This window comes from Triturus cristatus, chromosome 5_1 (assembly GCF_964204655.1).
Source record: "Triturus cristatus chromosome 5_1, aTriCri1.1, whole genome shotgun sequence".
Taxonomy (NCBI): Eukaryota; Metazoa; Chordata; class Amphibia; order Caudata; family Salamandridae; genus Triturus; species Triturus cristatus.
Genome location: NC_140587.1, coordinates 802,745,100 through 802,766,561, shown reverse-complemented (window position 1 = coordinate 802,766,561; position 21,462 = coordinate 802,745,100). Strand labels below are relative to the sequence as shown.

At 47.0% G+C, this 21,462-nt stretch overlaps 1 protein-coding gene across 1 annotated transcript in view; it reads right to left on the bottom strand.

Moving 5' to 3' along the window:
- The window catches only part of SMCHD1 (structural maintenance of chromosomes flexible hinge domain containing 1), a 1,955,900-nt gene that overhangs the window by 1,176,780 nt on the left and 757,658 nt on the right, over window positions 1–21,462 (bottom strand). The window contains exon 26 of the mRNA XM_085605822.1: window positions 3,258–3,406. Coding sequence (XP_085461948.1) covers window positions 3,258–3,406 — 149 coding nt within the window. The remainder of the gene's footprint in view (window positions 1–3,257; window positions 3,407–21,462) is intronic.

Genomic DNA, 21,462 nt, shown 5'->3' with positions numbered 1-21,462 from the left:
CGGAAAGATTCCCCTGATGCTGCGCACACTGGAACTTCAGTTCCCTCTGCAGAGCCAGCAGATGCTGAAATATCGCTATCATAGCCCGAATATTCCGGACTTGCTGCTCGGGAGAGTAGGCCCGAAACTGCACTGAGTTCAAAAATGCTCCAATGAATGGGAGCTTCTGAGAGGGAGTCAGGTGTGCCTTCGAGCCGCATTCTACAGCCCGTCATCGAGATAGCGGTAGACTGGCATCTCTGATCTGCCCAGACCATCTCCATCACTTTTGTCAACACCCGAGGGGCACTGGTAAGCCCAAAGGGGAGCACAGTAAAATGAAAGTGCTTGTGGCCCACCGTGTACCATAAGTAATGTCTGTGGGCAGGCAGGACGGCGATATGGAAATAAGCGTCCTGCAAGTCCAACGCTGCCTTCCAGTCTCCAGGGTAGAAAGGATCTGGGCCAAAGTGAGCATTTTGAACTTTTCCTTCAGGAGGAAGAAGTTGATAAAAACGCTGCCCCACTTGTGTGGCTGGGTCTATTGCCCACGACAAGAACAGGTCAAACCAAGGTCAACAGGAGTTCTTATGTCAGACTCCCATTGATCCACACAAGTGGGGTACCATTGTTCTCTGGAGACGAGTGGGATCTGTGGGTGGTAAGAAATTTGTAGATCCCCACAGATTGCAGAACCTTTCTGCACGGATATTTGAGTAGAAAGTATGTTTTTAGCGAGCAGAAAGAACACAGAGGCTTTAGGGGTGAGGATGATGCATAATGTCTTTATGGGCCAGACCCACATGATTATTTTATAAAAAACTAGTCCTGCCATCCAGTAGGCTTTCTGCTGACGACCAGGGGCAAACTTCATCTCTGCTCCCCAGGGAGGCTAAAATACTGGATCATCCCTTCTGGGGTTGCAGTAAGGCCTAATCTCAGTGTGTGACACTAGCACCCTTTTCTTTGCCTCAAATGGAACATCTCTGGTGTCTAGTGGGCTTTCTACACCCCACTTCCGGGACAGATTTGGAGCAACCACCCCAACTTGGACAAGCCTTCCATCTCCTATCTGAACCTACAGGAGCAGAAACACATTATTTCACCTTACTGGGACAGTGGTATGGCTCGATGCCAGGGTAGGCCGCCCCATCAATTTGCTTTGGCATCATTTTGAAATCCCTGGACTCTAGTGGCCTCCTCAGAGGGAGGGTGGGGGGCAGATACAGGTGAATACCCCCATCCACCCACTGGGTGGGACAGGAGGACAAAGTGTACTGGGCCCCAGGGTCGGGTGGGGGGGATACAATGGTCCATGCTGTAGAGGCACGCCCCCACCTCAGAACAAATACTTCATAAATGCAGTCCCTGGTATCTAGTGGGCTTACAACCCGTCTCCACACCCGACTAAGCACCAACCACTGCATTCCACAGTCAAAGGGTTAGGGAAAAGGCATAACAGGTTATGAAGCCCAGAGCAGGAGCAGCAAGCTGACAAGCAGGCTAGCATGGGCAGCACAACAGACCATGAAGGGCAGGAGGAAAGGGACAGGGGCAAGCATGTAGAGAAGTGAGGGCTGTGGGACGAGGTAGGTGCAGGGGGAGCAAAGTGACCATAGAGGAAAAGCATGAATGGTAGGGACAGGAACCGAACCACGGAGACAGGCAGGAGGGGGCAAGTGGCACGCACATAGTGAACAGAGGGGAAAGGCATAGGGAGAAAGCCGATCAAAGAAGGCATGCGTGCATGGGCAGGGCTAGCACAATGGACCATACAGGGGAGGAGGAAGGTGAGCCAGGGCAACAAGCTGACCATGCAAGGTCGTGCACAGTAGAAGGATGGCCACAGGGTCTGGCCTCTGGCCAGACACTCCACCCCACCTGCTGCAAGTGGCCAACCACTCACTGCACACAGCCTTCGCCCCTCCACATTTTATTTATTTATTATTTCACGGTACAATAGGCTCAACCTTCCTCCCTGTGGTACAGTGGGACCATGCAAGCTTGCACAGTCCTGCAGTGCCAAGGGGAAGAAGCTTGAGCACCGGTTCCCTGCAGTACCTCATCGCGCTAGGTCCCACAAGAGTACCTTGGTACCAGCGACTCTGGGTCGCCCCGACCAGTGTAAGAGGGTCAGGGTGTCCCTACCCTGCCTCCTTATATCTAATGTTTTAACTTCAGGACAAGGGGACAGAGTATCAGAGTCCGGTAATGGCAGCCACAACATTTTTGTTTTTCTCCAAGTAGTGGCACGCCAATCAGATCTCTCTGTACAATGGAACTACTACTGGTCCTGTTGTACCAAAAAGGCCGATGGGAGAAAAGCTATCTCGACCAATCGGAAAGTCCTATAGTTTTAATGTTTGATACTGTGGGACCACTGGGGCACCAAGCATCTAGACATACCTAACTTTTTAACTCCTTCATGACCATCCAGAGTTCCTATTTAAATGGGAATTTCTCGAAAACGGGTGAAGAGATTTCCACCAAATAACAAACAGCATGCTCTCTGAGTAAAGTTCAAATTTTCTGCCAAATTTGGTATCATTTAGTTCAGTTGTTTTTTTCTGTATCTCTTTCCAAAATTTCCTATGTGAATTAACCTGGCAATCAATGTTTTCGAAATAACCCTTTTTCTTTGTCCCTCCCCCACTTGAATGATTACCCAAAATCTTTCTAGGAAAGAATTCAGGTGGATGAACCTTTATTTATTTGTACCAGGCACAATGGCTAAAAATATAATTTTTTTATTTGCTCAAAATTATTTTTCGGTACCAGACCATACCATGATGGGACTGGAATGGTCACCTGCAACACCAAACTGCAACACTGCTATGATGAAAATATAATTGTATGTTCTCCTGCCGTTTAAGTATGTAGTAATGTAATGTTTAACAAAATTATTGAAAAAAGAAAATGAGAAATAAGAACTATGCAAATTAATTTCCATGTTTTCATTTCATGTCTTCATTTTAATCCAAAGTGAATTTTGTGCCATATCTACCAGCCACACTCAGTTTTCTTTGTGTCAAGGAAGAGGGAAATTATATTGAAATTATTACAAACGCTAACGTTTACTTTGAGTCATAATTTTATTTTTTCTTAGATTTCACAGTGAATCAAAGATTCCTACCAATCAGAACCAAGTTCTGATCTAGCAACAATATTTTCAGAGCAAAGCTGCTTTGCTGACCAACTCCGCAGCAACCTCAAACTGTTTTTCAGGAAGCATGTACATAAAACACAAACAACAGTCAGATAAATAAAGGCCAACATACTTGATTGTAAAAGCACTCTCCAAAGACACATGGTCATCTTGGAAGGAAACTTGACAGTAACGTACATCACTGACAGATATTGGAACTTTCACATCCGGTAAAAGTCCCTGTACTAGTTGTTCTCGATTAATCTTTGGTGTCCAGTTAACCTAAACATTGCATTAATAAAAAAAATTGAAAGAAGTTATGATTATCAAATACATAAGTTTAAAATTTATCAAATCTAGTTAAAGATTTCATATATTCGAATTCAAGAAAATGGCTTACCTGTTTCAAAAAAGAACATACATATTGCGACAAAGGCACTTTACAGGTCCATCACCGTAATTTCTGAGCCTTGTTTTTATGGTAGGCACCCACAGGGCCTTTCTAGTTGCACACAGACCTTGTATGTACTATGTCTCTGAACAATTCCTTATAAAAGGTTAGAAACCTTCCCTTCAAAGGGTAATACAATTAGATAAATTATCACGCGCTTCTTAGGGAACACTTGTAAGACTGTCTTTTAATGTATTTTTTATGTTTTCATGGATGTAATCGAAGTGATTTCAACAATTCAAGTAAATACGTTTTGCAGATATGCGCCCCTTCTAAATATAATTACGAATCCAAGAATTTACTGAAAGAAAACATATGGTTGAAATTGTATGATGGTAGCAAATAAATATAAAAAAGAAACATTCCCTTGATCAGAGTTGTTGATGGAAAAATGAGGACTGATCCTTGGAGTCACACAGACAACCTAGCAGTATCATAGGTGAGAGTGATGTGGGTGCCTGCTAAGCAGGACAGTCGCTACTGTATCTTCTGCAGAAGGCTTTTTTTCATGCCTCCATGACTCTAGGGGTAACTGCCTGGACCAATCATGACCTTCCTCAAAAGAGTTGATGTGAATTTTAATTTGAGGTCCAGAACTTAATGACTGTCAAAGTATTATTAAATAAGGGAATGTAAAGTCTGAGTTATTTTAAAATAAAAGATACTTTAATACTACCTCAAGAAGAACAAGTTACGTACCTTCAGTAATACCATACCGCTAGAGTTTCCATCTAGCCGCAGATTCCTTACCTAAGAATATTCTCCATTCGTCAGACAGAATCCAGAAACTTTCCAAGCAGTACCCCTGCACACCGGTAGGAGGCATCAGTTGGCTTTGTGTCATCTGCACCGGAAGTGATGTGCGCTGGTCTATATAGGTGCCACCTCAGCGCACTGACAGTTACTTTTCGTGACATTTGTGCGCCAGAAACACAGAGCCACAAAGTCTGCTGATCTACCAGTGTTCCGGCACTAGGGACCTCAAAAGGGTCACCCTACACAGGGAAATCCGTTTTCAGAGCTGGGAGGACTGGTGGGTCGCTAAGGAACCTACGGCTGGATAGAGTCTATACCAGATAAGGCGTTACCGAAGGTATGTCAAAGTCAAAGGAACTTATTGAGCGCACAAATCACCAAAAAGGTCTCATGGCGCTTACGGAGGCTCCTTATGGGATGACGATCTAGTGTAACAGCGTTATTAATGGGTGAATAACTAGGTTTTTAATTCCTTGTGGAAGTGCTTGTGATTAGAGATAGATAAAAGCTGGGGCGGGAGCTATTCCAGAGGGCGGGTGCAAGAAATAAAAAAAAGATCGACCACCATTTCCTGCTGTGCGAATTCGTCGCGGGGTAAGGAGCTATTTGGTGCCGGATCTTAGTAGTCTGCTTGGATGATACCAATTCAATTTCTTAGCTAAGTAGCTTAGTCCGGTTCCATGTAGGCTCTTATGGGCAAGACATAGAATTTTAAAGCGACTGCTCTTTTTTACCGGAAGCCAATGAAGAGTTCTCAGGCTTGGAGCCGATGGGGCTCTAGAAGGGAGATTTAAGATAAGTCTAGCAGCGGTGTTCTGCAAGATCCGAAGTTTTGAGTGGAGGTCTTCATTTATAGAGGTTAATAATGCATTACCAAAGTCCATACGACTTACAATAAGCCCCAGTACCAACGGTTTTCTGGATTCAATTGGAATCCATTGGAAGATTTTGCGTAGTTTCCGCTAAATCCCATAACAGGTGCCTATTACCTGGTTTACATGATTTTTCATTGACAACTTATTGTCAATTGTTATTCCGAAGTTACGCACTACTTGTTTGGGTGATGGACATGGGCCTAGGGTTTGGGGCCACCAGTAGCTAGACCAGTACTCATCAGCTTTCCCAAACAGAATGATCTCCGTCTTGCTTCAATTTTTTTGTTTAAATCGGTTTTTATTAATTTTAAAATTTACATCTTCATGAAAGACAATATACATCATATAAAAGCCAACCATACATTGAACCATCCATCAATATCAAATAGACATTACGGTTGAGCAGGGATAGATCAAACATACATGTCGATGACATTGTTGACTCCGTTACAAGCTGAACCTCGACAGGTAGTTCATGCCATCAAGGATAAAAGCCACCGTACATTAGTGATGAGGTTCCATTGATGCATTGTACAGAGTCTTTTCAGGTCATTCGGCTTGGGAAAAGTGCACAGATGTTATAGATAAAAACAAACAAAACTCAAAACCAGCAACAGCAGTATAGACCGACTTCTGGGTGTACTCTCCTCACCTAGTCCCCCCCCATCTCTCCCCCCATCCCCTCCCATCCCGTCCCGCAGCTCCCCTCCGTCTTGCTTCCATTAGGCTGTAAGTGGTTGCTACTAGGCCTGGGCGGTAAATTCCGTTCCGCTCACGGAATTTGGGCAATTCTGCGTTCCGTGGAGAACGAGGAGTTGCCAAAAATTCTGCGATCCGCGGCGTTGCTGAATTTTTCCCTTGTTCGCGCTTTCAAAATGCGTGTTTGCGCACGCGGGAGCGACTTACCGGGTTCCCTGCGTTCGTCGACGAGTTTTCTGATCCGCTTGCGTGTGCCACGAGATTTTGGTAGCCTGCCGCGCAATCCCGCAAGAGTGTGCGACCGTGATCACGTCATTCGGACGCGCCCGCATTCGCGAACTGGAAACGCGCACCGCGAGCGGGCAGGACAAGTAAAAGAAGATGGCTGCGCCAATTGGCGACCGCATAAGCAAGTTCGCGAGATATCCCCCCGAGCACGCAAACAGCATTCGCGAATAGGAAAAACGCATCGCGAACGGGCGGAATTCCGCGTCTTCGCAGAACTCTGCGTGCTCGCGGAGATTTTTTACTGCTTCGCAGAGCTTTGCTTAGCGCGACTACGCAAATTTCACCCACCCTCAGTTGTTACACATCCAGCTCTTAATATGGATCATAAACTTTTTAAAACAGGTCATTGTATCTATGTGGTCAGGGCCAAACGTAATTAACAGCGGAGTGTTGTCAGCGTAGGACACAACCTCAAAGCCGTAGGACTTGATTACCCTGGCCAAAGGTGTTACATAGAGGTTGAAAAGCATAGGACTCAAGATGGAACCCTGTGGAACTCCTATGCTTACAGCCAGACTACATGAGGCCAGAGTACCTATTTGGACTGTTGTTGTTCGGGTCATGAGATAGTTCTTGAACCAGTCGAGGGCCCTTCCACCGACTCCCACCTCCCAGAGTCGTTGTTCTAGAATGCTATGGGAGATGGTGTCAAAGCGGCTGACAGATCCAGAAAGACTAGCATGGCTGATTTCCTGTTATCCAAAGCCAGCCTGATGTTATTAACTACCTCTACTACTAATGTTTCGGTACTATGTGCAGCTCTAAACCCTGATTGCGATGGATCAAGGAGTCCATGGCTTTCCAAATGTGTGGTAAGCTGTTTAATAACTGAGTAAGTAACTTGTTCATCTGATAAGAGACTTCTAGCTGCAGATTCCATACCTTAAAATAGATATCCAAGCAATCCCTCCCCAGAGGAGGGCTGCAAACTGATTTAGACCAGGAAGTCCTGAAGAACTCGAATATCAATTTATTGTCCTAGCAGATCACAACTGATCTTCTCGTGTGGCAAACATATACGGGATAGGAAACGCCTCCGCAACCGGGAATCCCGAGAAGATCAATTGTGATCTGCTAGGACAAGAAATTGATATTCAAGGGAAACATACTACATCTTTAAACCCCATAATAAAGGAGACGAGAAGGGGTTTCTAATTTGGGCCCTTGAATTCATTTGAAATAAGTATTTATTGGCCATACTCAACTCAAGAATTGCAAGTCTTGGAGAAAACTTTACCGAAAACAATAGGTGTGATTAATTCTGAGTGAGGTTCGTTAACCCATCCATACGTGGCTACAAAAGGATACCTGTAGCTGACACTGTTCAGATATCCTGGATTCAGAACAGATTCATATTGTGTTCTGGGAGATATCGTGCTTTGTCCTGAAGAAGGTGGTGTTTAAGCGGCAATACCCACCGAAATGCGTCAACGCTTTCTGTTAACAGGCCTACTGTAGACTTTGTATGACATTTGTTATTAATGTTAAGCTTATTGCTTGAAAATCAAGTTAACTGCACGAAAATCAAATGTCAGAATAATGAACCTGGTCTGATGTATTGACCTGTCTACATGATTAGAAACTATTTTTCTTGCAGGTTCTCCCAGTACTGTACTAATTTCTTTGTTTTAAAAATTTGTGGCATATATTTGCCACATCGTGTTTTTATTCTTTTTAAATGTTTTTTAATATTCAATAAAATATATGTATATTTTCTTAGCACTTGGCCTTTGGTAGTGGTGGTGTAATGTTCTGGTGATTTGATTAAGTGAATGATTGTATGTGGCTTGGTTTATTGGGATACCCAAAGGGAATTTCTGGTTTTTACTGAGGCCAACAAAAGGAGTGGACAGTTATACATGAGCTTGAATGGCGAACACAACAAAAATGTTAGGACTACATTTAAGTCCAGTGGGGCATAATGAAGGGCTTTAGCGGAAGAGATGCTGGAGTCCTTACAAGAAACAAGTCACAACAAAGTGACTTAAACAGGGAGGGTTGATATGGGAACCGCAAGAAAGCCAAGATAGCCGAAAGACAAACTTTAATGGTGCGCAAAGCAAAACCTTGCAAGACTTAAGATAGAATGAACAGCAACTCGGATAAGAGTGGGGAAATGGGATCGACCTGTTTTGAGCTGCACCATGCTAACAATTTCTCATACCGGCAGGTGTATACTGTCTTAGCTGAGGGACGACTGGCTGCCAGAATAACATCAAAGACTTTTGAAAAAAGATCAAAGACTGTCAGCTGCCGCTGCTCAATCTCCATGCACGAAGGCGGAGCATGTGCAGGTTCAGGTGCAGGACCATGTCTGTGACAGAAGATCCTCCCAAAAGGGCAGCCTGATCGGGGGACTGATGCTCAGACTCAGGAGTTCTGGATACCAAACACTCCATGCCCAATCAGGAGGCAAAATAATGTCTTGGGCCCAGTCATTTGTCATCTTCTTGAGAACTCTGAGAAGGACTGGCAATGGTGGAAAAGGATGCAGGATGGCTGCGCTCTACTCAAGATGAACATTGTCTCAGAGCGAGCGTTGTGTTGGAAACTTCCGCGAGCAAAAGAGTTGGTATTGCTTGTATTCTATAGGGGCGAATGGATCTAACCAAGGTTCTCCCCTTTCTCGGAAGACATCTTGCACCACCTCCGGGTCGAGACGCCATTTGTAATCCGCAAGGCATCAACAGCTGAGTTTGTCCACTCTGCTGTACATCAATCCCACCAGATGCTGAACCACCAGGAAAAAGTCCTGATGATCCAGGCATGTCCAGAAACGCAGGGGCTCTTGACATGGGTTCACTACCCCACCCCATCCTGCTTGTTGCCATATCACATAGCAGTGGTGTTGTTCATGTACAACTGCACTAGCCGCCCCTGATGAATGAAAGGAAGGCTATCAATGCCAGTTGGATAGCACTCAGCTCCAGCAAGTTTATGTGTAGCTGAGACTCCGCCGGAGACTAAAGTCCTCTTATCTCCACCTCTCCCAGATGACCACCCTAGCTGAAGAGTGATGCATCTGTCATTACAGTCAGCTCTGGTTAGGGAAGGGAAGAGGGGTCTGCTGCCGACCCAATCTTGGTTCGTCAGCCACCACTACAGCTCTTTTGCAGTTCCCTCCAATATCTGGACCAGGTCGGAGAAATTTCCCAGATGAACAAGTTACTTACCTTCGGTAACGATATATCTGTGAGAAGAAACACAGGTTAGTTATAGATTCCTTACCTTAGAATTACCCCCAGGCGTTAGACTGGATCCGGAAAGTTTGTCAGCAGAACCCCTGCGCTTCGAAAGGTGGCGTTGGTTGGCTCCGCGTTAGTCATTGGCATCGTGGTCGCCGGGATGACGTCGCAGTAGCTACTTAGACGCCTCCCTCGCGTGCGGACGTCAGTTCTCTACACAACTTTCCACACCAGAAGCGCAGAGTCATGCAAGACACTGACCACTGGGGTACAAAACTAGGGCCCTGAAAGGATGTCCTTAACCATAGAAGTCAGTTTGCAGAACGGGGAGGATGGGTAGGGCGGTAAAGAATCTATAACTAACCTATGTTTCTTATAGATATATCGTTACCGAAGGAAAGTAACTTGTTCATCTGAAAGAAACAGTTAGTTATAGATAACTTACCTTAGAATAGATACCCCAGCAATACCAATCCCGGAGGTGGGTCTGCGAACTAAAATCACAACAGGAAGTCCTGGAGAACAGAACGGCCAAAGAAGCAGTCTCTCCGGACTTGGCTGTCCAGGCAGTAGTGCTTGGTGAATGTGTGCAGCGATGCCCACGCAGCTGCCTGACAGATGTCATTTAGGGGGACTCTCCATACCAAAGCAGTAGTAGATGCCGTCGCCCTGGTGGAATGGGCGCGCAGCCCCACTGGAGGCTCCTCCTTTGCCAAAGAATAGCTGGCCTTGATGCACAGAACGACCAACCTGGAGATGGTCCATTTGTGCACTACCAGACCTTTCTTAGCGCCCGCGTAACCAACAAAGAGTTGGTCGTCCACCCGGAATTGTTTGGTGCGATCCAAGTAGAAGTAGATCTCACATTTTGGATCCAGACGGTGGAGCCTCTCTTCCTCTTTTGAAGGATGCGGAGGCGGAAAAAAGGTGGGCAAAGTGATGGTTTTGCCAATATGAAAAGAAGTGACCACCTTTGAAAGAAAGGAAGGTCGAGTTCTGAGAATGACCTTGTCCGGATGAACAGCCAGAAAAGGAGGCTTGAAAGACAGAGCCTGTAGCTCACTCACCCTGCTCGCAGAGGTGATGGCCACCAGAAAAGCAGTTTTCAGTGAGGAGTCTGAGAGGACAGTTATGTACGCTCAAATGGAGCGCACATCAGATAAGTAAGAACCAAATTCAAGTCCCACTGAGGCATCATGAAGGGAACAGGAGGAAAAAGATGAGAAATGCCTTTAAGAAATCTATTTATAACAAGGGACTTGAAAAGAGAAGGCTGATCAGGAAGCCTGAGAAAGGCTGAAATGGCTGAGAGGTAGCCCTTAAGAGTGCCCAGAGCAGAGCCCTGCTGGGCCAAAGACAGGAGGAACAAGAGAACCTCAGAAAGAGGGGCTGAAAGGGGATCCACAGCCTTTGCTGTGCACCATGCCACAAATTGATTCCATCTGCAGACATATACCGTCTTAGTGGAGGGACGCCTGGCAGCCAAGATTACATCACAGACTTCAGAAGGCAAGTCAAATGACGTCAACTGACGCCGCTATATCTCCACGCAAGGAAGTGGAGGCTGGACAGGTTCGGGTGGAGGACCGTCACCTGCTGCTGCGACAGAAAATCCTCCCAAAGAGGCAGAGGGATCGGGGGATCGATGGCCATGTTGAGCAGGTCGGGTATCAGACTCTTCGTGCCCAATCCGGAGCCAGAAGAATGACTTGGGCCTTCCTCAGCCCTCTGGGCAAAAGTGGTATAGGGGGAAAGGCGTATAGAAGACCGCAACTCCACTCGCGACGAAAAGCGTCGCCTAGCGAGTGCAACCTTGGAAATTCCAACGCGCAGAATTGCTGCCATTGCGCATTCTCTTCGGTGGCGAATAGATCTAACCAAGGATCCAGTCTCCAGGATCTAAGACAGACAGAACCTGAGCCAATGTGAGCATCTTGAATTTCTCCTTCTTCAGGGAGAGAAGGTGCAAGTCTACCAAAGGATGAAGGCCTTTGTACTTTTGGGCACCAGAAAGTAGTAGGAATAGCAACCACGATCTACTTCTGAAGTCGGCACACTCTTGACGGCTCCTTTGGACAAAAGAGCCTGTATTTCCTGATGAAGCAGGGAGAAGTGATCCTCTGTCAGCCAGTCAAAGTAAGGTGGCATGGGTGGTGGGGTTCCGAGGAAGGGGATAGAGCAACCCTGCTGAACAATTTGGAGAACCCACTTGACTGATGTTATGGACTGCCAGTGGGGCAGATGATGGAATATCTTGCTAACCACTGAGTGCCCGTAATGTTTGGAGGGTAAACTGAAGGTGCTTTGAGGCTGCAGCTGCCGGTGGCTGGCCGACAGGGTTGACCTCTGGCTAGTTGTCCCACAGGATCTTTGAGAGCCGCGTACTTGACCACAAAAGGACAGGGGAGCCTCATGGCCTTTGTGGCAGGGTGGGAATGGAAACCGCTGGTAGCCCCTCGCTTAGCCATGGAAGGGGCAAAAGGCATTATGGGGATGGCGCAGGGCCATGCAAAGTCCGAGGGAGCGAGCGGAGGCCCTGCTTTCTCTAAAGCACTCAAGCGCTGAACCTGCTTTGTCGCCAAAAAGGTGATTGTCATGAAAGGGCATATCCATTAGGGAATCTTGGACATTCCCAGAAAAGTCTGTCAATCTCAGCCAGGTGTGGTGTCTGAGTGCCACGGATGACACAATCAGTCTGCCTAGTGATTCAATCGCATCCAGTCTGCAGCTTAAGGTAAACTTCGCTGCATCCTTCCCATCGACAATAGCCCAAGTCAGGATGGTTCGGAACTCCTCCAAGACCATAGACAACACTTCCGCAACCGAGTCCCAGACCGTGTGGGTGTTTTCGCCTAAAAGGCAGGCCGGGTTTACCAACCACAGTGCCAGTCTGGCAGAAGAGAACATCCTCCTGACAAAGTTGTCCTATCTGGTGAAGTAGTAGGGAATGAACCAGGGTAGACTTTGGAGGTGGAGGTCTAGACAACTAGGCTATCTGGGGTCGGGTGCTGCGTGAGGAAAACTGGGCCCCCCTGGAACGGGGCATTGGTGGAGGCCAATAGCGCTGTGTAGGGCTTTCCCACGCCCCAGAAAGAACATCTGTGAGGGCTCCATTGAATGAAAAGAGGGGTAAATCCCGGCTGAAGGGCAGACCTCTGTCAAGACGTTCTTATTGACTGCCACCAAGGGCAGCTTAAGGTCCAAGACCTCAGCCGCCCTCCGCACCACCAGGGCAAAGAAGCCTATTCCTCTGTGGGAACGGTAGGAGAGAGCAAGTCAGTGTCTGGTGAGGTATCCAAACTACTGGCATCTGCCAGTTACTCATACCAGTTGTCTTCAGGCTCACCAAGGGGGTTAGGGTAACCATAAGGGTCTTAAGACCCCTCCCAATCGTCTACATCTCCAGGCCTGTCAAAGGAAAAAGGCACTGGCTCTGACTCAGAAGGTTTAATCCCGGCTGGCGCAGGAGTCATTGTCGGATGACGCCTATCCGGCTCAGTGCTGGCGTTAGGTATGGCGATAGGGCCAGTATCGGCAGCCCCGGAGAACTAGGGCACTGTAGCGGGATCCAAAGGAGGTTACACTCTAATGAGTGGAGTTGCTCCGGATCAATCACAGGATATAAGGGTTCCGAATGGCACCAGTGGAATAACTGCTGGTGGAAATCAAGTGGGGGATTCCCCCAAACACATGGGGCTCGAAGGTGCTCCATAAGGGTCAGGCAGTCCGAATATGAGGTGTATGCCTCATAAAACTCCTCCAGGTGGTCTAGGGTCACTCCGGCTCTGGGGAACTCTAGTGGGCGTGGAACGGATCTAGGCACAGGCTTCGTGGAGAACGTGTGGAAACAGGGTCTGGACTTGTGAAAACACTCCCACACCTTGTCCGAAGACTGGGACTGGTGCTGTGAAGTAGACGAGCGCTTCAACATTTTTTGTGGAAATTACCAGTGATGACTTTGACATTGGCTTCGCAAACGGTCCCAGGACCTCTAATGTGACTGACATTAGGAGCGTCACGCGTTGTCCAATGCTGGGTAGCCCGGAGGTTCAGAGACCATTCCCGCAATGCCTTCGGGTGGATGGTGCAGCAATCGTCACAGGTCTTGGAGCCATGGTCCAGCTTCAAGTATTACAGATAAACCAGGTGTGGGTCTGTCACAGACATCTGCCTGTGACAGAACACCACAGGGTTTAAAACTCACCCGTTTTTTGGGAGAAATCCCGGACACACTGGGAGACAAACCCTCAGGAAAAGGCTCCATCAAAACATCAAAGAATGGTCAGTCAAAAAGTGACTGGGGATTGCTCTCTTCGGATCCGAGTTGTCTGGAGAGGAAAGAAAAGAACTGATGTCAGCACGCTGGGGAGGCGCCTATAAAGGACAATACAATGCTGACGTAGTGCCGGCTGACGCCACCTGAAGGCACACAGGGGTACTTTTAAAAAAAACTCTGGATCCAGTCTAATCCCTGGGGAATATTCTAAGGTAAGGAATCTGCGGTTAGCAGTCGCTAACACATATGGAAACATACATAGAGACTTAAAACTAAAAGCAAACAATTACTAAAACACAAACCCCAAAACAGGAGCTATGGTGGTAAAACAGTACACCTGAATCAGACACGCTCTGGCCCTCATCACAAGTGGCCTGTTATAATCTCTAGACTCCAACACCCCACCTCCTTTCTGAATTACTGTTACCAGGGGCGCCACAAATATCAGGGGAGGAGGGTGGCGGGGACTGACAAAAAGGATAACAAGATTTTGGGGAACAGCATATGGAAATCACTATTTCAGTGACGGTTCACACGTTTCCTCCTGCCGATACACACTGGGACTTTCGCTGCTATCAGCAAGGTCCATGGCACCTAACAGGCCACTCCTAATGTAAGCCTAAAGTGCTAAATAGTAGTGAATAATGGGATGTTCTAAAAATATCCAAATAATCAAAAGCCCAAATACTTTTGCTGCAGTGGATAATAAAGAAAAAAAACGTGTCTCCGTGTCGAGTGCTTGGAGCAATGGCACAAGAACGAAAGGACTTCTGATGGTTAGATTTAGCATTGGCCCATACTACGTTATATGCATTTCTTGCCACAGAGGGCCCTAAGGACTTGCCTTCAGAGAGGAGACAGGCAGTTATGTGAAAAACACAGGTACAAAGGCACACATCAGGACCACTCAGTTCCACTTCATGGTGGTCTCAATCCAGCTAGCATGTGGGGCAACTAAGTGTTGTTCCTCTGTACAAGATGATACAGTCATATGGAACAAAACTTAGGGTAGTAGAGAGAAAGACCTTGCATGCCAGGCAGAGTCAACATTCACTTTATTTTCTGTTCTGAAGCACCTTTTCACAGGTCATTGAAAGAAAAGGGGCATCTCTGGCTCTCTGTCTTTGGATTCCTTGGGCTGTTTGAAGTCTAAGTTACTGAAGGCCTTCTATAAGCTGCAGTGGCGCTTCATATTATACATTCACAGTCCTTGGTTGCTGAGCAGTAGCTCAATGCCAATCAGCATCACGAACTAAAACAACTAACTGGTACAAATGAACAGCTAGGGAGCCTGGATGAGTCTTAGAGTGATCTAAAAGAGACTGCAGCCTGCAGGATGGATATTTAGAGAGTGCAGTTTTGTCAATTTGCAAAATTCTGCTAGCATTTAGTTGACTGTGTTGAGATGACCAACTTTTTTTCCAATGGCTTATACTGCCTAAAGTTCATCTGCATCGTCATATGTAACCATTTGCACTTTTCTGTAATCGCCCTGAGCACCTCATCTCTGTAACAATACTCTGAATTATAATAATATTCTAAAATAAAGGACTAACTGTACTGCTATGCTTTAAACAGTGAATGTTTTTGGACAAATGTAGTTCATTGATTCACTAATTATATTAAGTGATACTTACAGAATCCACTTTTCCCTATTGCAGTTGACTACCCAGGATCCACTTAGGTGTACTGGGAGGCCCCTTGTTGATGTCTATATGGAAAACAGACTATTAAAAAGGCAAGAAGCATCCATGGACAAAGGGAAGGTTTTCAAGCTGTCCTTACTCAGTGAAAATCTAGACAAAAATTGGTTAAAGATAATGTTAGCAAATCACCTCAATTCATCTACCAAGATTTTGGTTACCAGTTGCCTATTTGGTAAGCTGTATCTGAGAAGAGGGGAATGGAAGGGCTTCCTGCTTTCATCATTCCTTTTAACCACTGAAATTGAGCCCTTACTGTGGACATCCATGATATTGATTGAGTACTTACAAAAGTACAAGAAAAACATGTTGCCTTTTTGTTTTTGTTTTCACTTCCCTTAGAAACCTCAAACAATCTATCCCTGCATTACTAAACTAACTACATAGGTTTGCTAGAGTAACAAGATTAAAGTGAATACTTATATGTCCGAAGAGCCGAATCTAACATTGTTTAAACTGAAGCCAAAAACTTGAGTCACTTCACATTCCACCTTTGTTTGGGTTGAGTGAAATATATGGGCATTACACTCTAGTATGATACTGGACAAATCTGCAAGGCAAGCTAGTCTTCAACTTTTATATAACTAATGCTACTAAAGAAAATGCCGTTAGAATGGTCATGGAGAGTGGCTAAGGTGAATATGGACGTATGTACTTGTCTCCAGATCGGGTTTTGGGCCTTCCACATGATGATGGAAACAACAGAATTACAGAACATTCCAATATTAATGTTTGAATTTATCAGGGTGATTAGGCTGCAGCCCCCAATTTCTAAGAAATTCTTGATCGGCCCTGGAAGACACATAGCTTGGCCTTCTCTGCTTCGCAAGTGACCAGGTAAGGATTTTCACAGGTAAATCCCCTTTTTGGAGAGAGGCTGTTGTGTGGCGGTGATCTTGCTGCCTTTTATGTGTTAAAATAAAGCAAAGTGGAGTTTTCTCCATAAATGCCTTGTCAAATACAAGCAGGCAGGCTAATGGATACGGGGGATGCATTTATAGATATTAATCCAGAAATTATCAAAGAACTGAAGGGCACAGTTCAAGAGCTGGCAAAAAAAAGGACATAGAATGGTTAAGAAGAACAAGTTACTTATCGATGGTAATGCCTTATCTGATAGGTACTCTATCTAGCTACAGATGTCTAACCTTAGGATATTCCTCAGGCGTCCGGTTGGATCTGGAAAACCTTGAGTAGTACCTCTGCTCACTGGTAGGTGGCATTGATCGGCTCTGTGTCGGCATTTTAGGCATTGTCTGTGCAGGATATGAAGTGTACAGTGCCTATACAAGCGCAACTGCAGCACGCTGATATCAGTTTCTTTCCTAACTATTTTCGCGGTAGCAGCACAGAGCCCTGCCAGAAGGCTGTGAGGCCAGTGTGCAGAATCTAAGGGCATACAAGAACATTTTAAGGTAGAAAAGTCCAGTTTGCAGAACGAAGAGGATGGGAGGGTCGGTAATGCATCTGCGGCTAGATAGAGTCTCTAGCTGATAAGGTTTCACCAAAGGAAAGTAACTTGTTCATCTGATAGAGACTTCTAGCCGCAGATTTCTAACCTTAGAATACAAAACATAGCAATGCCTCCCCGGAGATGGGCCTGTAAACTAGCTCAAACCAAAATGTCTGGAGGACCGAAGGGGCAGAGTGCCTGTCACAACGGATCTGGCTGTGAAAGTAGTAGTGTTTAGTAAATGCGTCCCATAGCAGCCTGACAGATGGCCAGGATGGGAATACCATGAGCTAACGCAGTAGACGCAGCTTTGGCTCTGGTGGAATGGGCTTGCAAGGTCTCAGAAGCTGTTTCTTGTTTAATGCGTAGCAGATCTTGATGCAAAGTAGAATCCATCTGGAGATGATCCATAAAAGGAAATGCCTCTTTTTGTGTAGTCATCCCGAAAGGTTGTCAGTTTCCGCACTAGAAACGCTGAGCCACAAAGAACACAGACCACTGGTGTGGAAAACTAAATCCCTGAAAAGAGAACAGCCCTGTCCCTAGAAATCCATTCACAGAGCGGGGAGGATGGGTGGGCAGAAAGGAATCTGCAGTTAGATACATTCTCTACCAGATAAGGAATTACCGAAGGCAAGTACCTTGTTCATCTGATAAAGACTTCTAGCCCTAGATTCCTTACCTTAGAATAGATACCCAAGCAATACCAGCCCAGAGGTGGGTCTGAAAAACTGATTCATACTAGAACAAGGAAAGTACCCATCTCGATGGACATGATTGTCCGGCAGTAGTTCTTTTTGAATGTGTGAAGAGAAGCCCACATTGCTGCTGGCAGATATCCAGTACGGGAACTCCACGTGCAAACACAGTGGTCACAGCCTTACATGTGGTGGAATGAGCACACAAACCCTTAGGAAAGTTGCTTCTTGGCCAATACATAGCAGATCTTAATGCAGAGCATGATCAATCAGGAGATGCTCCGCTTCTGCATGGCCTTTCCCTTCTTTGCTTCAACATATCCCCAGCGGAAGCTCCTCCGATAAGGTGGAGGAGCATCGTTCCACAGGAAAAATAAAATGTTAATAACAACAATGTTATCATTTTCTTTTTCCCGTACTGGCCGAATTGTGTTTTGTTTTAGGTGCGGGCTGGGCTGTCAGCCACTAGGGGGAGGAGTGGTTTCTGCACTTAAGTGCGCATGACGGTCTGGCAGGCCAGACATTCACATTTAGCATGTCCACCACCGGCTGTAATGCACAGCATGGGTAGAGAAAATGCCCAGGCTCCCGTGATTGGAGTCTGGAAGCCTGGGTGCTTCCTGTTCCTGCGTCGACAGAAAAAGAACGGAGGAGAGGCGGCGGCCAGGTAAGTGGAATATTCTTTTTAAACACCCCCACCCCACTACCACTGCCCTATATCAGTAGCCACTGCATTCCCCATGAATAGTTGGTCGACCACCCAGAAATCTCTTGTGCGGCAAAGGTAGAACGGCAACATTATTTTTGGGTCTAGTCAGTTAAGTCGTTCCTCCTCTTTAAAGGGATGTGGTAGAGCGTAAAAAGTAGGCAGGGTGATGGACTGGCCGACATGAAAAAGAGTAACCACTTTCGGCAGAAAGGAAGCGTTTGTGCGAAGAACTAGCTTGTTTGGGTAGACGTTCAGGTATAGAGGCTTGGATAAAAAAGCCTGAAGTTCACTGACTCTCCGGGCAGAAGTTATTACCACCAGGAAGGCCATTTTGATGGTAAGGAGCTCGAGAAGATAGTTGCGCAAGGGCTTAAAAGAAGAGCAGTACAAGAACGTCGGGATTAGATTATGGTCTTACTGATGCATGATGAATGGGGAAAGAGGAAACATATGTTGCAACCTTTTAAGAACCTATGTACAATAGGGGATTGGAAAAGAGATGGCTGGTCAGGCAACCACAGAAAGGCAGAGATAGCAGAAACATAGCCCCTTAAGGTGCCCACAGCAGAGCCCTGCTGGGCAAGGGAAAGGATAAAGAGAAGGACCTGAGAGAGAGGGGAGAAGAAATGGGATCAGCCTGTTTCTCAGCATACCATGCCACAAACTTGCCCCAACAGCAGACATATACCGGAACGCCTGGCTGCAAAAATAACATTGCGGAATTCGGGCAGGTCAACAGCTGTCAACTGCTGCAGTTCAATCCCCACAAAAAAAGCCAGAGTGAGCACAGGTTCTGGTGGAGAACTCCCCCTGCTGCTGCGTCAGAAGATTCACCCGAAGGGGCAGTCTGATGGAGGACCGATCGCCATTCTCAACAGCTCGGGCTATCAAACTCTAAGAGCACAGTTGGGAGCCACAGGGATAACTTGGGACTGGTCGTTCCTGATCTTTTTGAGAATTCTGGGCATTAGTGGTATGAGATTAAAGGTGCACAGGATACCCGAGCTTCACTCGAGACAAAAAGTATCCCCGGGGGAGAGTCGGTTTGGAAACTCCAACACACAGAACTGCTGACACTGCGCGTTCTTGGTGGTGGCGACCAGATCTAACCAAGGCTCTCCCCACTGTCGAAAGATACCTTACACCACCTCCGGATGGACATGCCATTTGTTATTCGCTAGGCTTCTGCGGCTGAGTTCATCTGCGTTCAGAGAGCCTGCCAGGCGTTGAACCACCAGGTAAATGCCCTGCTGTTCCAGCCTTGTCCATAGATGTAGGGCCTCTTGACAAAGGGTCCATGACCCAACCCTGGCCTGTTTGTTGCAGTGCAACATGGTGGTGGCTTTGTCCGTGAACATATTTACTAGCCTTCCCTTGATGGAGGGTAAAAAGGCTTTTAAAGCCAACAGGATTGCCAGGAGCTCCCAAGTCCCAAACAGGACGTCTGTAAGGGCTTCACTAAATGGGAGAAGCTGTTCTGAGGGGGTCACTCCCAGCTGAAGCACCTATATCAAGACATTCGTTTTGACTGTCACTGAGGAAAGGCAAAGGTCCAGGATCACGGCCACTCAGCTCACCACCATGGCAAATGACACTCCCTCCTCTGTAGCCACAGTAGGGGGAGAAAGTATACCAGTATCTGGAAAAGTGTCCAGTCCACTGGCCTCCGCCAAGTCCTCATACCAGTCCACACTAGTATTTAAGGGCTGGTATTCTTCAGGGTCCAGTGACTCCTCCCAATCCTCCCCGAGGCCTCGCCTAAGGGAATAGGGCTCAGGCTCCAGCCTGAAAGTTATGACTCTAGTCGGACGATGCTCCTTCGGCTCCGTGTTGGAGTCAGGGATCAGAAAGGGGATGGTGGCGCCAGGAGCGTCAGCATCGGGGAAGGTCGAGATGGTACGACCGGTCCGGATCCCTCTGTTGAACTAAGGTGCCTGACTGGTGTCGGGGTTGGAGTCCCCAGTGTTGAATTACTAGGGGCCGCTCCTGAAACCGCTGGGCCCAAAGGCATGCCTGCTGAAACGGGTCGCTCAAATATGAGGTGCATGGCCTCATAAAACTTCTGGAGTGGAGGGCCACCCCGGCTCCTGAAAACTCAGGGAGGCGCGGAGTCAGCCCAAGCGCTGGCCCAACCGCTGAGCCTGGCCTCAAATGACAACGCTCCCTTGTCTCGTACGAAAACCATGACAATTTGGGGTAGAGTTGAAGACCTCTTCGACTTCTTGCTTTACTTATTTTTGTGGCCCGATGACTTTGAATGCAACGAAGATCTTGAATTCCGCAACCGATCCCGGGATCTTCCTCTTCACTGGGATCAAGACTGTTGCGGCGTCTCATGTTGGGCAGCAAGGAGCTTGAGGGACCGATGGCGCGGCAATCTGCACAGGTCTCCGGGTTGTGGTGGTGCTCCAGGCACTAGAGGTAAACAAGATGCGGGTCTCTCACCGACGTCTGGCAATGACAGGCGCTGTAGGGCTTGAAGCAAGACTTGCTAGTGGACATCCCTGCCACACCAAGAGAATAACTCTCAAAAAACTTCAACAAAATGTCGAAAAAGTCCAGTCAAAAAGTGACTGATGGGGTAGCTCTCTCCGGTTCTGCACTGACTGGTGCGGGGGAAAAAAAGAACAGGCGTCAGCGCGCTGTGGTGGCACCTATATGGGAACCTCAAACGTCGCTTCCGACGTGGACAATGCCATGCGGAGCCGAACGGCGCCACCTACTGGCACGCAGGGCTACTGCTCATGAAAAATTTCCAGAACAAATCCGACGCCTGGGGATAATTCTACGGTAAGGAATCTGCCACTAGAAGTCTCTGTCAGATACGCTGACAACTCAGTTTTCCTAACTCCTGAATGGTGCGACCAAAGATAATACTCCAAGGTATCAAACAACTTGCTACAGTAAGCCCAACTTGATACTAAAGTAAAAATTAATGTAACTTGTTGCAGTGTGCTACTTTTGCAAAGTTGCCGCTTTTTTGCTCTAAAGCCCCCTGTGCCTCTCCCACAGTTGCACCCAGGGTCTGTCCCTGAGGAAGATTTGGGCCCTCCAGGGGAGATGTGGAACGGCTCCCCAGGAAAGGACCCAATCGAAGCCTGCGAGGGGGAAAGGTATTACCTCCCCCTCGCAGGAAGCCACATAGGTGAAATGGCAAACACTTGGGAGAGCAGCAGCTATATTGTTTAGGAAGACAGGGTGGCACTCGTGAAAGGAGAAGGGAAACTAGTTGCCAACCCATTTTT